The 20,136-nt window shown below is 42.4% G+C and overlaps 1 protein-coding gene across 1 annotated transcript in view; it reads left to right on the forward strand.

The window, feature by feature from the left end:
* MED12L (mediator complex subunit 12L) overlaps positions 1-20,136 on the forward strand; it is a 321,906-nt gene that overhangs the window by 71,984 nt on the left and 229,786 nt on the right. The window contains exons 9-12 of the mRNA XM_082625544.1: positions 463-612; positions 1,443-1,542; positions 1,862-1,998; positions 17,426-17,557. Coding sequence (XP_082481670.1) covers positions 463-612; positions 1,443-1,542; positions 1,862-1,998; positions 17,426-17,557 — 519 coding nt within the window. The remainder of the gene's footprint in view (positions 1-462; positions 613-1,442; positions 1,543-1,861; positions 1,999-17,425; positions 17,558-20,136) is intronic.

Below are 20,136 nucleotides of genomic sequence, written 5' to 3' on the forward strand. Positions count from 1 at the left end.
ACTGGCTTTTTATAGAAAAAGTTTGCCACCCCCCATCCAGCTTTACTGCCTGCCCGGCATTTATGAGGCTACTTATAGCACCATTATTTGAGAGATTAAAAAAAAAAAAGCTTTTTAGCTTTTACAACCTTAGAAATTACATACTCTAATTCCATTTCATTTTTTTAATTGCATGAAATAAATTGAAGTGACAATTTTAAAATGACGATTATTGCATTTTTTAAGTTTCCTAGGTTTTAGATTATAATGTTCCTTAATTTCTCAATAGGTGTTATTTCCTCCTATTCAAAAGAATAATTCTATCTTAGCTTTTTGTCTCATCACTTGAAGAGTTGAGAATGGGGTAAGACATTCATATTTTAAGCTCAGTGGTTGGAAACCGTAATTTGCTTATGACCCTTAAGCTGTTGTGATTCTCTTCTCCTCCCTCTAAACGTCTGGATTTTCCTGCTTTATTTCCAGACTGTTACTCTCTGTTGCCCAAGTGCCTTGGTGTGGAACTACTCCACAAATGACAATAAGAGCGCGAACCCGGGCTCGCCCCTGGATCTGCTGCAGGTGGCCCCCTCCAGCCTCCCCATGCCGGGCGGGAACACAGCTTTCAACCAGCAGGTAGACTTGCTGTTACAGTGGTTTGTTGGGTGTTTTCATTCTTGGGAGGCATCACAGCACAGTGGGCTAAGCCTGGATTGCAGCAAACTCAGGTTCTTGGGGGCTGTTCCCACTCTGCCGCCATCTCTCCAGGTGACCTTGGGGACGTCAGTAGCCCCTTTGAACTGCAGAAGTTTGTCACATTGCTCCTTTTCTTCTCACCCTCTTGCTGGGCTGTTCTTGTGGACAGTTCTGCCCCCCAGACAGTAATTACGGTGGTGGTTCTAATACGTGACCACGACATCCAGAGTTAGTAGTCTGTATATTAGTATAGTCATACACTATAGAGTTAGGAGTCTGCATATTTAGTAACTATTATATGTTTTTATTAGTGCTGGGTTATTTGGTTCAAAGACTGAAGAAACTTGAACCACAGGACCATGACAAATATTTAGAACAAGAGCTCTGTTTTTTTTTTGTTGTTTTTTTAAACCAAGCAGTTTTCTTAAATTAATAAAGCATGGCCAGTTGCTTTCATACACAGAAGAATGGCCCAAAGATGGTATTTTAGAACTTTTACCTTTCTGTCTGATGTCCTGAAAATATTTCACTTGTAAAGATTTTTTTGGCAAGCATTTATTTTTGTGAGTATTTATTATCGAAAACGGGCATTGAATCAGCACTTGTAAATTTTAAAATGCACTCCTTGGGCAGCAGGCTGAATTTCCTACAATGCAATCGAGATTGTAGCTCACTGGAGGATGCTCTGCTCGTGTGGAAAAACCTGACATGATTTAGACAGCCATTGTGGCTTTCCAAGCACAAGTTAATTAGAAGTGATTATCTTTCAGGTTCGGGCAAGGATTTATGAGGTAGAACAGCAGATCAAACAAAGAGGCCGTGCAGTGGAAGTTCGGTGGTCTTTTGACAAGTGCCAAGAGTCAACAGCAGGTACAGAACACAACAGAAGAAGGGGTGCTTTGGAACGCTGGACTTTTTGCCATGTTTCTGATTCTTGTAAATCAGTCCTCATTCTGAACAAGGATGCTTTTGGACTTAGCCCCCTACTGCGTTTTGAGGATGTTCTTCAGTCTATGCCCTTTAGATCCTGGCTGTCTAGAATGTCAGGTTTGATTTTGTTGGCAATTCTTTTATGCTGAGAATGATAATGTCTTAAAATTCCCTTTGTCCCACATAATGATGACTTTGTATTATGCTATTCTGGCTTTGTTTGGCCCTCCTTAACTGCATGCTTAATTTCTGCACCTAGGGGTGACCATTAGTCGGGTTTTGCACACGTTGGAGGTGTTGGATCGACACTGTTTTGACCGAACTGATTCCAGCAATTCAATGGAGACACTTTATCATAAGATTTTCTGGGCAAACCAAAACAAAGATAACCAAGAGGTAGAGTTAATATTTCTTTTCTTCTTTTCACCTTTTATTTTCTTAGTATATTTTCTTCTTTTTTATTCACTGAATTCTGGCAAAGCCTTTTCTGTGAAATGTAATATCTTATGAAGGCGTCTACACCCTGAAATCATTCTATTGTTGGACTACAATAACTCAACATTATTAAAATGAACTGTCCCCCGGGCTGGTCTATCTAAGTATATTGGTTGAAAAGATTTTTCTTAGCCCTTTTATCATCACTCCCCATCATTTTAGTTTTAGCAGAATATCCTTCATCTAGTGATTGGATTTTATATAATGGTTTGGTTTTAAATTTAAGGGGAATGTGTTCTAATATTTAGCATGTCAGAGAGCAGTGAATGAATTGTTGTGGTCACAGTCTTTGAAAAACCTGTAGACAATGTATTTAGACAGGATTCTCCAGAGAAACAGAACCAATAGGGGGAAAAATTATATATATATATATATATATATAATATAAAAGCAAGGGAGAAGTTTATTTATTTTAAGGAATTGGCTCACATGATTGTAGGCGTTGGCAAGTGTGAAATGTGCAGGGTAGGCCAGTAGGCTGGAGACACAGGGAACCTTCTCTTTCTTTTCTTTTTTTTCCTCTTAAGGCCTTCAACTGATTGGATGAGGCCCACCCACATTATGGAGGATAATCTGCTTTACTCAGAGTTTACTGATTTAAACGTTATTCACGTTTTATAAAAAAAAAAAAAAAAAAAAACCTTCACAGTACCGTCTAGACTGGAGTTTGACCAGAAAACTGGGAACCATAGCCTAGCCAAGTGACACATAAAATTAAGCATCACAGACAATTTTTATTTTATGCTTTCCTAGCAGTGTCTCATTATTGAACTGCTCTATTAGGACAGAATTTTCAGTAATGTTTTCTCAACCTTATTTTGGGAGAAATAAAAATTTTCTCTTCCTTTCACAATGGAAAGCATGTATGGTATATCCAAGTTGTGGAGGCATCAGGAATGCAGAGGTAAGTTTTAACACATGGTGCCCATCTTGAAGGAACACTTAATTTAACTTAATTGTTTGAAGTATAGTTGATTTACAATATTAGACTCAGGTATACAGTATAGCGATTCAATATTTTTATACATTATACTCTATTTAAAGTTATTGCAAAATAATGGCTATATTTCCCTGTGCTGTATGAAGGAACACTGTATAGTTAACTGATTATGAATATCTTTGATTTTCATACTCGCCTTTGAGAACACATAGGTGGAAAGAAGAGGTAAAACAACAACCAAAAACCTTTCCTTATCCTACCTTCATGTGAACCTGATGTGAATTTGTTCCAGGCTATTCTTCTTTTTAAAATAATTTGTGAGTCAGCAACTTGCATCTCAAAGATAAGGTTCAAGACCATGGATGCCAAGGAGGAGGTCGGCATGTTGAGAGTGAGATACAGACCGGGTGTGTTTTCTAACTCCTTGTGAGTGAGTCTCAGTAGAGATGCCTCAGTATCTCTGTAGAGCACACTGATGATAAGTCTACCTAATTCTCTGCTTACTGAGGCGGGTTAGAGTGTTGCTGTGTCCTTCTGGGACAGAGACCTGAAAGTCTCTCTATTGGTAATAAAGACTTTTTCTTAGCTAAAAGGTCTCAACAGTACTAAGATTTTTTTTAATACATAGAGGTGAGCTCTCTGGAAGGACAGCAGGGACACCTGAAATTCCAGGTGTCCTTTTGGATCGCTGAGCTCTCTACCCTAGTGCTGAGTCAAGACGGCATGGTTCCCTGGTGGGAGTTTTACCAAAATCCCTAACGTGGACTTGTTCTAGATTTGCGCTACATGGCTCTCCATTCAGTATAGCGTGAGATGTGGTGGGCTGCTGTGGACGGGACACCGAAAGGGTGGAGCCCAGGTGCCTGGGAAAGGGGCTGTGCTTTCTGAACAGGGCAGCCTATCTCGGCTTCTGCTTGGTTTTGTAGACCCACTGTTGCCTGATCGTCCCGTGTTTCGGGAGAACCTGGATGTGGGGATCTGTATGTAAGCTCTCCCAAACTTAAACCACCGTGCCGGCCAAGCCGTATGTCTTGTGGGCCGTGTTTGCTCAGCTGCCTGTCACGTTCCAGCTCCCGCTACGTGTTTTATGCAGCACCGACTCGGGTAGCTTCCTGTTCAGTGTCTTAGACCCACTTGTGCTGTGCGTGCTCGAGGTGGAGGAGCCCGATACCCACGCGAGGGGGTTACTTCGGGGCCGTGAGGACCTCCTGATTCCAAGCCCTGCCTGAGTCTGTCACGTGTGACCCACAGGCAGGGGTTGCGTTGCTGACCTCACCTCTGAGCAGCAGGGTCGGGAGGTGCCCCCTTCAACTTCCAGAGCCCCCAGACCGCTTCCTTCCGCTTGGCTTCTCCCCTCGTTTATGTCGGGCTTGGGGGGAGGAGCAGCTGCAGCTGCGTCTTGGGGTGCCCTGAGGACATGGATAGAGAAGGGAGAGTCAAAAGGAGGCCTTTTCCCTTCTCTCTGTGGTGCCCGAGGAAGCAGACTTTCTCCTGAGTAATGACAAGGCCAAACCAGCTGCAATGGCCGAAGCTGGTCGGAACAGCGGCAGATGTGCATTTCCTCTTCCCCTGCCGTTAAATCCAGCTCCCTGGACAGGTGTGATGAGTTCACATGGGTGTTTTTGAATGGAGAGTCCAGAACAGGCCTTCTTTCAGCTCTGGTCTGGGCCAGCTCCGCATCAGTGCGGCTGCAGGACTCTACCCACAAGGCAGAAGCTCCGTGTCTTTTCTGTCATGGCTGTGCTTTGTTCCGTGTCTCTTCCTGTGAGCCGAGGGCTGCACAGCCCCAGGGCAGCTTCCTCCTGCTCACCGGCACGCCACCAGCCTCCAGCACCGCGCCAAGGCCCAGCAAGCCCTCGGGAGATGTTTAATTGTTTTTTTGGGTGCTCATAAAAAGGCTGCTGGGACTATGAACAGGAAGTGGCAACCCCTCTGAAAGATTTGGCTGGGAAGGCTCAGGGTGAGGGCAGTGATGAGGTCTATTCAGTATGTCGGTTTTACCGGTGGCTCAGGTTCAGACGCACAAGAGGTACGTGCAGGTGCAGGTGGGTGGGCGGCTGACAGGAGAGCTCTCAGCTGGCGAGTCAGCAGGTTAGTGCATGTATTTGGTGGCATCACGGACAATTCACTTAGCTTGATGAGTCTCAGTTTCTTCATTTGTAAAATGGGCATTCTGTCTGCTGATGATGGGAAAATGGCACGAAACCATATGGATGAAACATTTCAATATTTATAGCTTGTAAATGGGTACTCAGTAAACACTAGCTGCTGTCCTTCCAGACTGATGGATTTAGGGAGACCGTGAAAGACAGATGGAAGGAATATGATCCCTTGGGACTTCCATGGAGAGGGAGAGAGAGAGAGAGAGAGAGAGAGAGAGAGACACACACACACACACACACACACACAACTCTACCCGTTGCACAGTCTGCTAATCCATAAAGCACAGCCTGGATCTATCAGGCTTTTTACATCCTCGGATTTTCACAAAGGCTCTGCCCTCAGTGGGGAAGCAGTTGGACGGGGTTGGCTCGCCCTGGTGAGGTGGCTGAGTACCATGTTGTCAGAGAGATCGCGCTCATTTCAATGTTTCGGGTGTTTTTGTGTTTTTGTTTTTTTTTTATGTTGTTTAAGAAAAAGTCACTTTTTAAAACCGGGACTCAAGATAGGAGGGTCAGATGAGGCAAAAGTCAAGCAAACTAGGAAAACACGCACGTATGGCTTCCCGTCAAGGTGCTGTGTGCTGAAGTGTTACAACAGTTATTGTGAGTCTTGATCATGGCCCAGCCAGAGCTTATTGTGCCCCAGAAGTTACCCACTTTCCTACTGGACACCCAAAGGAAGAAGCGTTGCTCATCTTTTACAGTTACTGTTTTCTTCTTTCTTAAACTAAATCTATTAGTACAAGGGCAGTTATGTTAATATAGCTGCGGGAGAAAGTGGTGTGTCCAGACACCTAGACTTTGCTGTTATTGAGGAGGGCCAGTAATGAATCCGTTTAGATGGGGGTGGGCCTCTCGGTTTGTTTGTGTGTTGTTTTTCCTTCTTCAGCCTTTTCTTGAGTACTTCTTTGCCACTAGGCCCTGTTGTAAGAAATTTCCCATGGCTGATGAGACACACGTTTAAAAAAAATTTTTTTTTTTACTCTTCTATTTTACAGATGAGGAAATCAAGGCTTAGAGAGGTTGAGTAAATAGCCTAAGCTCATACCCGACTCTTTGGTGGGCGAATAGGGATTGGAGTCCTAAATGGTCCCAGAACAACATTCTTGACTAGTACATTCTATTTCTTGTGCTGCTTCTTTAAAAAGTTATTTTATTTTAGTTACCTGTAGCTGAACAAACAAGTGTCAGATGTAATTTTGGAAAAAGGAGGGAAAAACCTTTATAATTGCCGTGAACAGTTTCCACATTGATATGGGCATACTGATTTGCAGTAATAACCTCTAACTGATTTTTAAAAGCATGGCAATTTTAATGTAGTACTTACCTTAGAAAATCTTCAAGTTGAGAAATCTGGCCTTTGTAGGATATCACAAGCTTGAGGCCAGTTCAGCCCTGGATTTGGATCCTGGCTTTGTTGTAGAGTAGCTGGATGGGGCCCCAAGCTGGTTACTTACCTCCCTCAGTGTCATTCTCTCTGTACCATGACCTTACTAATAGAATCCACTTCATATGGTGGCATATGGTAAACGTCTAGTAAATGCCAATTGTTCTGTTCTTGGCTGGGCAACTTTGGATGTCAAGTGATTTGAACCTAGCACCATGTTTTAGAAATTTATGTTTCCCTTCTTCTCATCTGTGTATTTCTTTCATTTGTCGCAAGAGGAAAGCAGTAAAGTTTATTGTACCATACAGTGATGACTTGGAAATTAAGTCTAGTGTTTTAATTATTTTCAGTTTGAGAGACATGGCACTTTTCATGGACTTGGAGGGGTTTACTTTGTGATTCTAATTCATCTCATAAATGACTGCTGTTATCATGCAGTTATGTATTTCTCAAAACTATTTTCTTCATTAGTATTATTATTATTTAAATGTTGATGATTTAACTGAGGGATAGCAAATTAATTTTTTGGCAGAGGGCAAATTAATGACAGTTGATTTAAATACTCAGCAATTGTTTTAATTTTCTTATCTTCCTCCTGTCTTCTCAGAACTTGGAGTTCTACTATTTTTAACTGCTGCATTAAAGAGAAAAAAAAAGGGAAGTCTTTTTTGCTTTCAGGGTGCAGGTTTTGTTTCTCAGATGTCACAAGACCTAAAGACTAGCAACATTGATTCTAAGGTTGTGAGACCAGGAAACTGCCCTTTCCCTCATCAAAAATCAGCTTTCTCAAATATCTTTTGGAAATGGACACATGGAAACATTCGTATGTATAAAGATTTTTTTTAAATGAATGCATATTTATATTTAAATAATAAATCTTCTGAATGTGTGGTTAATAATCTTATTAGGCTGATTGCCTTATATGGTGATTCTGACTGTTAGAAATACTGTTCCTGACTGTGTACCACAGGCTTACACTCTGTTAACAGTTCAGAACAATTGTTACCTTATGCAATTCTTGAAATTCATCCAGATCGCCATAATGTGCTTCAGGTTGCAAACCATGTGACTTGCTAATATCACTGCTCTGTGTATTATCCCATATTATTTATTGGTGCTGTAATATGAATAATGTTTTTGTCCAGATATGACCATTTTGTTTAATGTTGACTAAGAATGGTTAATTACATTTGTAAACATGTCCTTTTAGTCTCAGATTAAAAAGCTATTGAAGAGCTTTATTCAGTATCTGATTTCAAGTCCTTTTTGTTTGCTGTTGCTTACAGTAATGAGTCATTGATTTTTTCCTCATCCCTTTTATGGTACTGTTTTATAATGTATATTAAGAAATTTCTTATTTTAAAATAGCAAACAACCTCACCAAGTACCTTCTAAATTTCTGAAGGAAACCTGCTTCTCAGGTGTAGTTGCCAATTATTTTTCCTTCTTTGTTTGTTAAAGAATAGACCTGTGGTTAGTTTCTAGAGATCATTAGGTTATTGAGTGATTCAATAAGAAATGAATTAGACTTAATCTATTTAAACAGTTTGTGCCTACCCTCTCCTAGGAAAGAAAAATGTAACAAATCCCCCTTATGATGGGAATCTTTCTTTGCATTTGGAATATCTTTATTATAGATATAGGTAGCACCATTAATGATGATGATTTGCAGCGGAGTTAATAATGATTTTAGTATTTTGCCACTATGGGTGGATCCCACGTTCCTGAGGCCAGATGACAGTGCTGGTAGTTGAAGGATCTTACTGGTTTTTGAATTTTGGGTCCATCCATCCTCTCTCACTTGTTTTCATTATAGAAGTTATTTCTTCTTGTGATTTCTTTTTTTTTTTTAACATCTTTATTGGAGTATAATTGCTTTACAATGTGTGTTAGTTTCTGCTGTATAACAAAGTGAATCAGCTATACATATACATATATATATACATATATATATATATATATATATGTGCTGCTGAAGCGAACACTCTTCTTGTGATTTCTATACACATAGTACATGAATACATTTTTGATATCAAGAAGTCCCTTTCAGCCCACAACTTGGACCCCCTGTCCCAACCTTCTGCCCAGAAGGGGGGGCATTTTGGCATGCGTCCCCGCTGTGGAGGCAGATAGCTTAGATTTGACTCTTAGGTCTGTGACCTAGTATCTTTGAGACATTTAACCAGTTATTTAACCTTTGGCCTCAGTTTGCTCAACAATCATAGGATTGTTGTGAAAGCAGTAGAGCAGGGCAGACCGTATAACAAACACTCGTTATATACACAAGCAGTAACCACCGTGCATTTTGGTCCATATCCTTTGAATACTTTCCTGGGCATTTATGTACTTGTATGTGAACACTTAACAACTAGGTTGGGGGACATAAATGGGATAGCTTCCTACAGAATATTCTGCAGGGTTTTTTTCTGTTTTTGTTTTTTTCATGACTGCTTAGTATTTTCATCACTTTTTAGTTGTCTGTTTTCTTCTAGTCATGATGTTTTTCAATTCTTTGGGTTGCTGGGAGGAGAAAATCATTTTAGGCACACTGTAGTAATCTTGCCATATCCATTCAAGTATTTATGTTTCTTTCCATTGGCTCAGTCTTTCAGAATGATGCTAAGTAAAGGTTTTGTGGCCAGCATCCATCCATGACTCATTAAGTTAGGAATGGGAACATTTCTAGTGTTTTATACTTAATCAACTGTTAGATTAAATCAGTTATTTTTCCTTTTTCTAAATGAATAAGTTTATTTATTTATTTATTTATCTGTCTGTCTTTGGCTGCATTGGGTCTTCATTGCTGTGTGTGGGCTTTCTCTAGTTGTGGCGAGCGGGGGTTACTCTTCGTTGTGGTGCGCAGGCTTCTCATTGCGGTGGCTTCTCTTGTTGCGGAGCACGGGCTCTAGGTGTGTGGGCTTCAGTAGTTGTGGCATGCGGGCTCAGTAGTTGTGGCTCACAGGCTCTAGAGCGCAGGTTCAGTAGTTGTGGCGCACGGGCTTAGTTGCTCCGCGGGCATGTGGGATCTTCCCAGACCAGGGCTCAAACCCGTGTCCCCTGCGTTGGCAGGTGGATTCTTAACCACTGCACCACTAGGGAAGTCCCCTATTTTTCCATATTAAGTAAGTGCATGTGTGTGTCAGGGGTGGGGAACAAATCGTAAATCCCCTCCCCCCCCACCATCCACCTTGTTTTTACCTTTGGTTTCATGTAACGCTGTATTATTGCTTTTACTCTTTGATTAATGATATCTGTTGAATCTACTATGTGCCAGGCACTGTGGTAGATACTGAAAATAAAACCATGGAAAAGACAGATCCCTGCCTTGTACAAGCATCTGATCTAGCAAGTGTCAGAGGAGGAATGAAATCTTTGGTAATTCACTCCTGTGGTTTCATTTTCTGCATGTCAATTAGGTTAGAGGTCTGGGTCATCCCTAGAGAAGTACAAGTCAGGGCCAGAACAGCGGGGAGCAGTGGTTGGTTGGAGTGGGCTGGGAGGCAGGCTTCCTGGGGTGCATGTGAGCCCCTTGGGAGACTTCCATGTAATCATGATGTTCCTGTGCTTCCACTGATCTTGATTCACCCAAGATGGGAACAACAGAAAAAATTAGGTATCCCGGTCCTGCTACTTTTGACCTCTGTGCCCTAGGCCATCTTACTTAACTTCTGAACCTCAGTTTTCTCACCTGTAAAATGGGAATCACAGCACCTCCTTAAAATTTGTTGTTGAGATTAGAGATGATGTATGTAAAACACCCAGTATCTGCTCAGTAAATATTTTCGGTTATTACTCCTGCTGTCACTGTGGTTGAAAATTTACAGTTGTTAATATTATTATTGCCATGATTACATTTTAATTTCTGTCAGGGCTAGACCCCACATTCCTTTTTTTTTTTAAATTTATTTATTTATGGCTGCGTTGGGTCTTCGTTGCTGCGTGTGGGCTTTCTCTAGTTGTGGCAAGCGGGGGCTACTCTTTGTTGTGGTGCATGGGCTTCTCATTGCAGTGGCTTCTCTTGTGGCGGAGCACGGGCTCTAGGTGTGCGGGCTTCAGTAGTTGTGGCTCACGGGCTCTAGAGCGCAGGCTCAGTAGTTGTGGCGCACAGGCTTAGTTGCTCCGCGGCATGTGGGATCTTCCCAGACGAGGGCTCGAACCCGTGTCCCCGGCATTGGCAGGCGGATTCTTAGCCACTGAACCACCAGGGAAGTCCAGCCCCACATTCTTGACCCCCTAGTTTGGGGCTTTTTCTGTGACCTTAACTTTATGTGTCATGGCTCTCTGTCTCACTCCTGTTCTTGTTTATCCATTTGCCTGTGTGTAGTTAGAGGCTAGGGGGGTGCGTGCTGTGTATTTTCAACAACTTCTTACTGTCTGTCAAAGTACCAGTATGAAAAGCTGTCTGTTACTTCCCATGAAGACTCCAACTCTGGCTTGTAGTGTTTGGGAAGATGAAGTACTTTTCTTTAATAGTTGAGAGGGTGTGTTTCCCTTTCCTAATGGATATTTAAAGCCAGTAGCCATGAAGCTATGTTGTGAAAGATGCATATTACATGGAAATAAATATTATTGCACAAGGGAGCAGAATACTTTGATGCTCTGAGCACCCAGAGTAGAGGCGGAAGAGCAAAGAGAAGCTCGGGGCCATCGCGTACTCTGGGGGAGGGTCAAGATCACCTTCCAGGTTCTTTGAACACAGTGTAGCTCTACTTATTTAGTTCATTTCCCAAGATTTATCTTGTGGCAAGGGTTCCATTAATTAGTTGAGTGATCTTGGGCAAGTTATTTAACATCTCTATGCCTTGGTTTCCTTATTTGTAAAGTGAGGATAATCATAATAACTAGCTCATAGGTAGTGAAGATTAAAAGAAATAATTCTGGAAACACATCGTAGTGTCTGACTGTAAACTGAGTAAACTCTCTAATAAATGTTAATTCTTTTCGTTACTAGCACCTGAAAATTTGCCATCGTTATCTTTGTTAGTGATTTTGAGAGTGATTAAGCCCATACCAAGTTATTTTTCATTTTAAATTTTCATTAGAGGCGACTGAAAGGTTTACATTTAAGGTCAAGTATTGATACTTTCCATTTTTTGTTTTGTCTGCTTTGGCCAGTTAAAAGTGCTAAGACTGGGCTTCCCTGGTGGCGCAGTGGTTGAGAGTCCGCCTGCCAATGCAGGGGACGTGGGTTCGTGCCCCGGTCCGGGAGGATCCCACATGCCGCAGAGCAGCTGGGCCCCTGAGCCATGGCCCCTGAGCCATGGCCGCTGAGCCTGCGCATCCGGAGCCTGTGCTCCGCAACGGGAGAGGCCACAACAGTGAGAGGCCCGCGTACAGCAAAAAAAAAAAAAAAAAAAAAAGTGCTAAGACTTTAGTAATGACTAGAATAAGCAATACATATTGCAGAAAACCTGTTCTGCAAATCGATATTTGATCAGAATAGAAACAGACAATTTCATTTGGTCAGGGCTAGTCTCTTTATCATCCAGAATATTTTACAAGACTGAGCAGAGAGCAGTGCATGTAATGAGTACCTGATAGAGTGATTTTTTTTTTCTTGTGTTCAAAGAATTGCCTAAAGTCTTCACTGCCCATCAAAGGCCCAACTCCAGAATGTTGCATTGAAGCTGAGAGGATGGGGCACTACAATTAGTAACCCCCTCCTTGCACCACTTGGGGCAGGAGGAGCAGTAGTACCCCCAGAAGAAGTAAGGGTGCTGTTCCCGGAAGAAGGGAGGAATGGTGGGCGGACAGAGAGCAGACCTTGTCTGAGGTCTGAGAACTTCTCTTCTTGAGAGGATTTGAGCTTTGCTGGTAATCGTGCACCTCTGACTTCCCCTCTCCTGTGTTCCGTTACAAGCCTGCCTTATCTGCCTCTCCTATTTATGCATCTTTAGTTAGATATTGAAATATTGCTCTTTTCCTGAAGAAAAATAGAAATAAAAACAAAACCACCATCACAAAAATTTCCATGGTTCCACTGCTGAAGACAGATTCTCTGGCCTGTGAATCATCTGTGTGGACCTTTCTTTCCCTGTAAGGTCACCTGGTTTTCTCTGATTTGATCCTTTAGGTGACTGTTTAAAATTTCAGAGGGAAACTCTGTCAGTTTTGGGAGCTGGGAGGGGGTGAGTATCTTGGTATCAGGCTTCACTGATGCCTAGAGGACTCATATCATTTTACTTTAAGATAATTTCCTTGAGCTATAATCTCAGAGATTGAATTCTTGAAGCCAATAATGGGAACATTTTAAAGACTCTTGTTATATGGTAGACATTTCATCCAAAAGGGAAATACCACCTTTTATTCCTACAAAGTAATACATGAGACTGTTTATATCTAATGCCTAGAAGAGGGCCTGGTGGCAATACATATTTATTGATGAATTAATAAGTGAATGTATTAATGAGGCTACTACCTAGTTCGTGGTACTCTTCTTCCATGAGTTATCATGAAACTCTTTTCCCTGGATTTTTAATACTGTATTGTAGCCTTCCTCTATTTGCCATATAAACAGCAGGCCTCTGCCCCTATAATTCCTCAACACTACTTTTTGTGTGTTTGTTTAAAACTTCTTTGAATTAACTTCCTATCGCTGCTGTAACAAGTTATCAGAAATTTAGTGGCTTAAAACAGCACAGATTTATTCTCTTATGGTTCTGGAGGTTATGATCTTACTGGGCCCTCATCAAAGGGTCAGTTGGGCTGTGTTCCTTCTGCAGGCTCTAGGGGAGAATTTGTTTCCTTGCATTTCCAGCTTCTAGAGATCACCTGCATTCCTTATCTTGTGTCCTCTTGCTCCATCTTCAAAGTCAACAGTGTGGCATCTTCAAATCTCTCCCTGCCTCTGACTCCTGTTTCCGTCGTCGCATGTCTTCCTCTGACTCTCCTGCCTTCCCTTTCCCTTACAAGCTCCACTGTGATTACATTGGGCCCACCCAAATAATGCAGGGTAATCGCCTCTTCTCAAGACCCTTGTCTCAATCACAACTACTACACAGTCCCCTTTTGTCATTTATAGTAACATATCCACAGGTCCTGAGATGAGGATGTGCACATCTTTGGGGTGGGGGAGGGAGATTATTCTGCCTACCATATACTTATTTCTCCTTTTGCTCAGCCCAGTTTTTGTTTGTTTTTTAAATTCCATTTTTTTCTCCCGTCTCTCTCTCTCTCTCTCTCTCTCTCTCTCTCTCTCTCTCTCTCTCTCTCTCTCTCTCTCTCTCTCTCTCTTTTGGAGGCTTGTGGGATCTTAGTCCCCCAACCAGAATTTGAACCCAAGCCCTGCCAGTGAAAGCACTGAGTCCTAACCACTGGACCGCCAGGGAATTCCCTGTGTGTCTCAGTTTTGAAATTTAATTCATTCCTCAAAATTTTTCTTGAAAGCCACCTTCTAAAAGAAATATCTAATAATTCCCTTCAGTCCTCTCTGCTCCTGTTAAATGTTGTTGGCTTTCTGCAATAATTTTCGTTTTCTTTTTTTATGTGTCCAAATTACTTATATACATGTATGTATTTGTATACATGTATGTCTGTCCCACTTAATTGCCATCTCGTGGAAGGCAGGGGCCTATATTTAGTTCATATCTTGAGCTGCTAAATTACCTCAAATTTTTGCCTTGAAGTTATTTTGTTTTTAAATAATATTTATTAAATTCCACTCTACAATTATTGGTTGCCTTAAAGAAAGGGAGTTTAATATTTTTAGACATCTCTTTACAGGATGAGAATGCGTTTCAACTTCCATATTTGAAGTCATGGTGTCCTTTGGACAGTTATTCGAATTAATTTGTAAGATAGCATCTGGCAGACAAATGGAAGCCATCCTCTAATAATTTTCTAAAAATTATCTAGAGCAGGGCGGTGACAGGGCTCTGGGTGGTGGGGTAGGAGGCATCTGTGCGTGGTTGTCTGTCTATATGCCTCTTGAACGTGTCTGATGGGGTGTACCCTGGAGCTGGCATTTAGAGTGAAGTAAGCAGGGGCCCCTCCTCATTTTTGATAATTAGTGGAGTCTAGAAAAAACCTCTTGGTAAAACCACTTAAAATATGAACCAAAATTTTGTAGTAAATAGTGGGGAAAGGGATGTTTGAATGGGAAGTTACCTCAGAAAGCAATGCTAAATTTAAAAAATTTATGTGATAACAATTTTCAATAGTAAAGAAGAATGAAACGCCTTATGACCCAAGTATATAAATATGCAATTATTTCTATTGCAGAGATGGCTTGCCTTGAAGTTGGTATAATATCACCTGATTTTCCGCTATGATCTTCTGAGAAGTTAGTCATAAAACTTCTTTTGTAATAGCTTACTGTTTCTTTTAAAATCAGCACTGAGCCTGCCAGTTCTTCCCTCCCCACCACTCCAGTGTCCTCAGGAAAGAGTGGCCTCATTTTTTTTTTTTTTTTCTTTTTTGCCGTACGGGGGCCCCTCACTGTTGTGGTCTCTCCCGTTGCGGAGCACAGGCTCCGGACGCGCAGGCTCAGCGGCCACGGCTCACGGGCCCAGCCGCTCCACGGCATGTGGGATCCTCCCGGACTGGGGCACGAACCTGCGCCCCCCACATCGGCAGGCGGACCCTCAACCACTGCGCTACCAGGGAAGCCCAAGAGTGGCCTCATTTGGCAGGCTGTTTGATATTCAGAAAGGAGTGGACTTTGCACTTTTGGAATCTGGCCAGGATTGGAAAATACTTATTGGTTGAAAATAGATTTTGAAATGTATAACTGTTTATGGGCATAATTAAAATTTTATATTTTAAAACTCAGTCTTTTAGCAGCGTTTCCCCCTGATGTTCTTAATTCACTTAATTCCTAATAGTTACATATTGAGGCCACAACTGCAGTGGGTAGACTGCAGGCCCGTGTGTCTTCAAGTTAGTATCTCAGATGTCTGTAAGCCGGCACATCTCATCGCCTATGAGATGTGGAAGGTGCCAGGCCCTTAACTTAGTCACTTTCCTCCCCACACCTTCAGAACAGCTTGTTGCTTTATGATTAGTTGCCTTTTCTGCTTTTCCCTCTAGAGGGTGAACTTTTTGAGACCAAGGGCCAGATCTTTAAAAATTTTATCTCCTCAATGCCTGGCATATCCTGGGTGCTTAATAAGTGTTTCTGAAAGTGAATTCTCTCTTTCCCAGGACTTGTTTTCTAGCACCTTTCTGCCCCAAACCAGTGGTCAATATCTGGATGTGTTAAAAAGAAGTCTTTTCCTTTATATAGTTTTCTCTATGCATTTCTAGGTCAAGCAGAGTTTATTACTTACGTTGGGTGAGTCAATTATTCTTCTGTAGCACATTTTCATTTTGTTTGATGATGCACAGGGAAAAAAACTTTGTAAATGTAGATATAGTGCACATTACTGGCCGATGAATTTATTAAAAACTGATGGCAGTATTTTTAAAATAAATCCTTTTGTTCTCTTTAATATTCTAAATCTAAGCATGCGGCGCTTCACTGCATTGACTTTTATATTTTTTGCTTTTCCCAGGATTGGATTGAATCCAGGCAGGAACTCCTCCCATTTTGCTTTCTTTTTTAAATGTTATGTTCAACCTTTATACATTGTAATTGAATTATTTCTCTTGTTTTAAATGAAGAGACTCAGAGCTCCTTTTGAGATATCCGCCCCAGATAACATTTCTTTACATCAGCATGTGTTTAACCAAACTTAGGGTAGGATGGGTAAAAATCTTGGAATAAACTGATTTTCATGATCTGAATTGTCTGCTGGTATCTAAAAGCTGATCAGGGATTCTTGGATGTCTTCTCAGAGTCCTCACACCTTCTGAAGTGTTGTGCTAAAGTGCACGTGTGTATATGTGTATTTTTCCTGAGAGTGTGCCTCTAGCTATCATAACCTTAATTGAGCTTATGGATTCTAAAAAGTTAAGAGCGTCTCACATAGCATATAAATGCCAGTACTGTGATTGTCTGGTTCTTTTGGCACAGTGTTTATACAACTGGGCAGATGTTAAAAATGAGCAGTGGATGTTCATTGTTTGGCACAGCTCCTCTGTGGGGAAAGGTGCGATTGTATAGAGGGACGACCCCCCTGCTTACTTACACCCCCCTCTCCCACTGCAGTTCATGTCACTTGGGTCCCTGTGGCCTTTCTCTGACTCTTCTGGTCCTCAGTCTGTGGTACCCATCTCTAGACCACGGCAGCTACAGCTGATAGTTCTGGTGGCAGTGCTGAGTCCTACCCAGATCCAGGCTACCGACCTCTGTTAACTGGGTCTGCTTATAAGTCTTGTTCCTTTCTACGCCTGGCTGTCACTCTTCATGCTTGTTGTTTCTAAGGCCGTGAGTTTTGATCAGCATCCCGGCCTCCCCTCCAGTTTGTTCCTTCCAGTTCCTCCTTGGACTGGGAGACCCGCTAGCCTGGCTCATTGGGATTATGTGTTGACGGGAGGCGGTGAGTGAGGACCCAAGGGGCTCAGCAGTGGAGTGAAGAAGTCCTTGGGCTTTGTAACGGCTGTCCTTGATGTTCAGCCGTCGGTCTCCTTTTCTGTTTCCTTTGAAACTGAGCTCTGGAGGCTTGATGGGGCTGGCTTATGATCCTGTGTAAGTGAAAGCATATACAAGGAAACTCTTAATTTTCTTGGAAATTGTCACAGATTCAGCTGTTCTAAGTAAGTGATTTCCTTCCTGATGACTGACGTTTTACTCCTTATACCTCAGTTAAAATAGATTTGGGGACATTTCTAAAACAAATGTAAAACAATATAAGAAGAAAGCTTCAAACTTCAGATATTCTGTGGCTTGCATCCTAAGTCTCGTGCATCAGGTGACTGTTTCATGTGACATGGCTGGTACCCATTTCTGTTGGTTGTTAGGCTGCCCCCAGCGATGAAGCTGTGGTGACGCTGCTGTGCGAATGGGCCGTGAGCTGTAAGAGATCAGGCAAGCACAGGGCCATGGCTGTGGCAAAGCTCTTGGAGAAGAGGCAAGCGGAAATCGAGGCAGAGGTAGGTTGGGTTTTCCTTCTCCTTGTCGATGCCATTGTTTAAAAATACTGCTTTGGACAGGATTCTGTTTCTTACTCTCGTTATGCTTTTTTTTTTTTTTTCCCTTTGAAGGGAAAAGGAAGAATATACAAATTCACATAAGGACTCCATAGTAGGACCCCTCTAAGTCAATGCAGCCAATAATTTATATTCTGGACTAATTTAAAATAAAACTTCAATATCTGATTTACAATGGAAATCTCCCTTTGTGAGGTTAAGGCACACACACATACGTAGATGTCTGTAAACATGGTATTATATACATCTGTGTATATGTACACACGGGTAGTGGATCTAGAAATACTTCCTTGAGGCAGTCCTAACTGTGAGGTTACAGATGCCAATTTGTATTCGTTTTTGAGATTGTGTCCTTCTGGCCCCAGGAGAGAGCAATTAAAGCCTCCGGAGTAGATTAGAAGGGAACACGCAAAGCTATAACCTCGTCAGCATTAGCTTTGTTGAAGGAAAGCTTCCAAGTGAGCCTTCCTTTCTGCCTGCGGGGCCCGGCAGGAGCGGCTCTGGAGAAGGCATGTGTGTGATCTGACCAGCCTTGTCACCTCTCCCCTGGACAGCTGTGACGGCAGGGCCCCCTGCCTAGTGTCTCCCTCCCTCCCTCCCGTGTTCCCCACCACCCTCCCCCCAGCAGGCAGAGACGCCTTTTCAAAATGGACACAGATCACATTGTCCCGTTCCTGAAACTCCCAGCGGTTCCTTCCCGGGACCCACAGAGCCTCCCAGGAGCCCCGCCCCTGCCCTTCCCACCTCCCTCCGGACCTCCCCCCGCTGGGTGACACACAGCCCCAGCTGCTCTGGTCTTCGTTGTCCTCACACGCACCACACCTGTGTTTCTCTTGGGGCCTTGGCTCTTTTTTTTTTTTTTTTTTTGCGGTACGCGGGCCTCTCACTGTTGCGGCCTCTCCCGTTGTGGAGCACAGGCTCCAGACGCGCAGGCTCAGCGGCCATGGCTCACGGGCCCAGCCGCTCCGCGGCACGTGGGATCTTCCCGGACCGGGGCACGAACCCGTGTCCCCTGCATCGGCAGGCGGACTCTCAACCACTGCGCCACCCGGGAAGCCTGGGGCCTTTGCTCTTGCTGTACCTCCCGGGTGGCGCGCTCGGTGCCCCGCTCTTTACATGGCCATTCCTGTTTCCGGAGGTGTCGCTTCCTGTCTAGCATTCCTGGCTCAACATGTGTCACCTCCTCAGGAAGCTCCTCCATCCCCGCCTTAGGTACAGGTAACGGCACCCACCCCTCGGCCCCTGTTTCTCAGGCGGCTCTGTTTTACTTTCCTCATTGGCTTCTCAGTTCATGCCTGGTGCCCTCTTATTGCCTTCTTATTTAACGCCTATGAGAGTAAGCTTGACAACAGGGGCCTTGCTCACCCTGTTCAGTGCTGTGTTACTGATAATACACCTGCTTCCTATGACAGTATTAAAAAATGAAATAGGAAGAATATTTTCATAGATATCTCCTTCTGTTGGGAAAGCACTGTTCGCCAAATACAAAAGGCCATGTCGTTGAAATTGGGGCTTGAGGATATTGATACTAAGGTGTAAACCACATGGCCCCTTTTACAATGGCCAAATTAGGAAAAGCGCTTCATTGCTTTTTTCCTACGTCTTTATGAATAGAATATATTCTACAGTGAATTGCGATGATTAAACTTCAGTAACTAAGGTTGAATTCCTCAAACTTCATTGCTCCTTCTGGATTGTTTTTATTGTGTCTTCTCCTCCCCGCTTGTGTATCCCATAACACCACCCACACCCCCACCACTCACACGCACACGCACTTACACACACACACACACACACTCACACTCAGAAGAGGTTCACATATAGATGACAGTAATTTTAATAGGTGTAAATGTATTCATAGCTAAAAATGTATTCTCTCTGAAATCTTTAAGGTAATTGATTTCTATTAATCAATTTTCAAAATTTGACCTTTATAAAGAGAGGATGGATTGAATAAATCATATCTAAATGTAATAGTATTTTAATATTAAAATAGATAATGAAAATGGGAAGAATCAAAGGGATATCAAAAAGAACAGAAAATGAGGTTCTGATTGCTTCTAAACTGTTTCTTTACGGGTCTTCCAACAAGTCCTGACCTTAAGAATGTAGAAGTTAAACAGCTTCTCTAGATGGGTTTCATGAACTGTGGAGATTCCAGGAGGTTCTGAGAGAGCTTCTTGGTGAAGTGTGATGAGTGAAAGAATCTTATTAGAAGAATCATGTTAGTTTTCTCATTTGATACCACACTTCCCCACCATACTCGTAAATTCACTGCTTGACAAAAACAAACACAAAAGAATCAAACTCAATAATACATGCCCAAATATTTCTCGGAGGGAATACCATTAAACATGAACTATTTAAAAATGAGGATAACCTCAAATTATTTTTAGCAGTTTTGCATAGGGTTAATGAGTAGTTTATTGTACTATATTACACATTCAGCGGATATTCATACTGTGCTGTGCAGAGTATATAATTCACATGAATAATGTTTTTCACAGGGGTTCTTTGAAATC

The sequence above is a fragment of the Mesoplodon mirus genome, assembly GCF_964341445.2.
Source record: "Mesoplodon mirus genome assembly, chromosome: 6".
Classification (NCBI taxonomy): Eukaryota; Metazoa; Chordata; class Mammalia; order Artiodactyla; family Ziphiidae; genus Mesoplodon; species Mesoplodon mirus.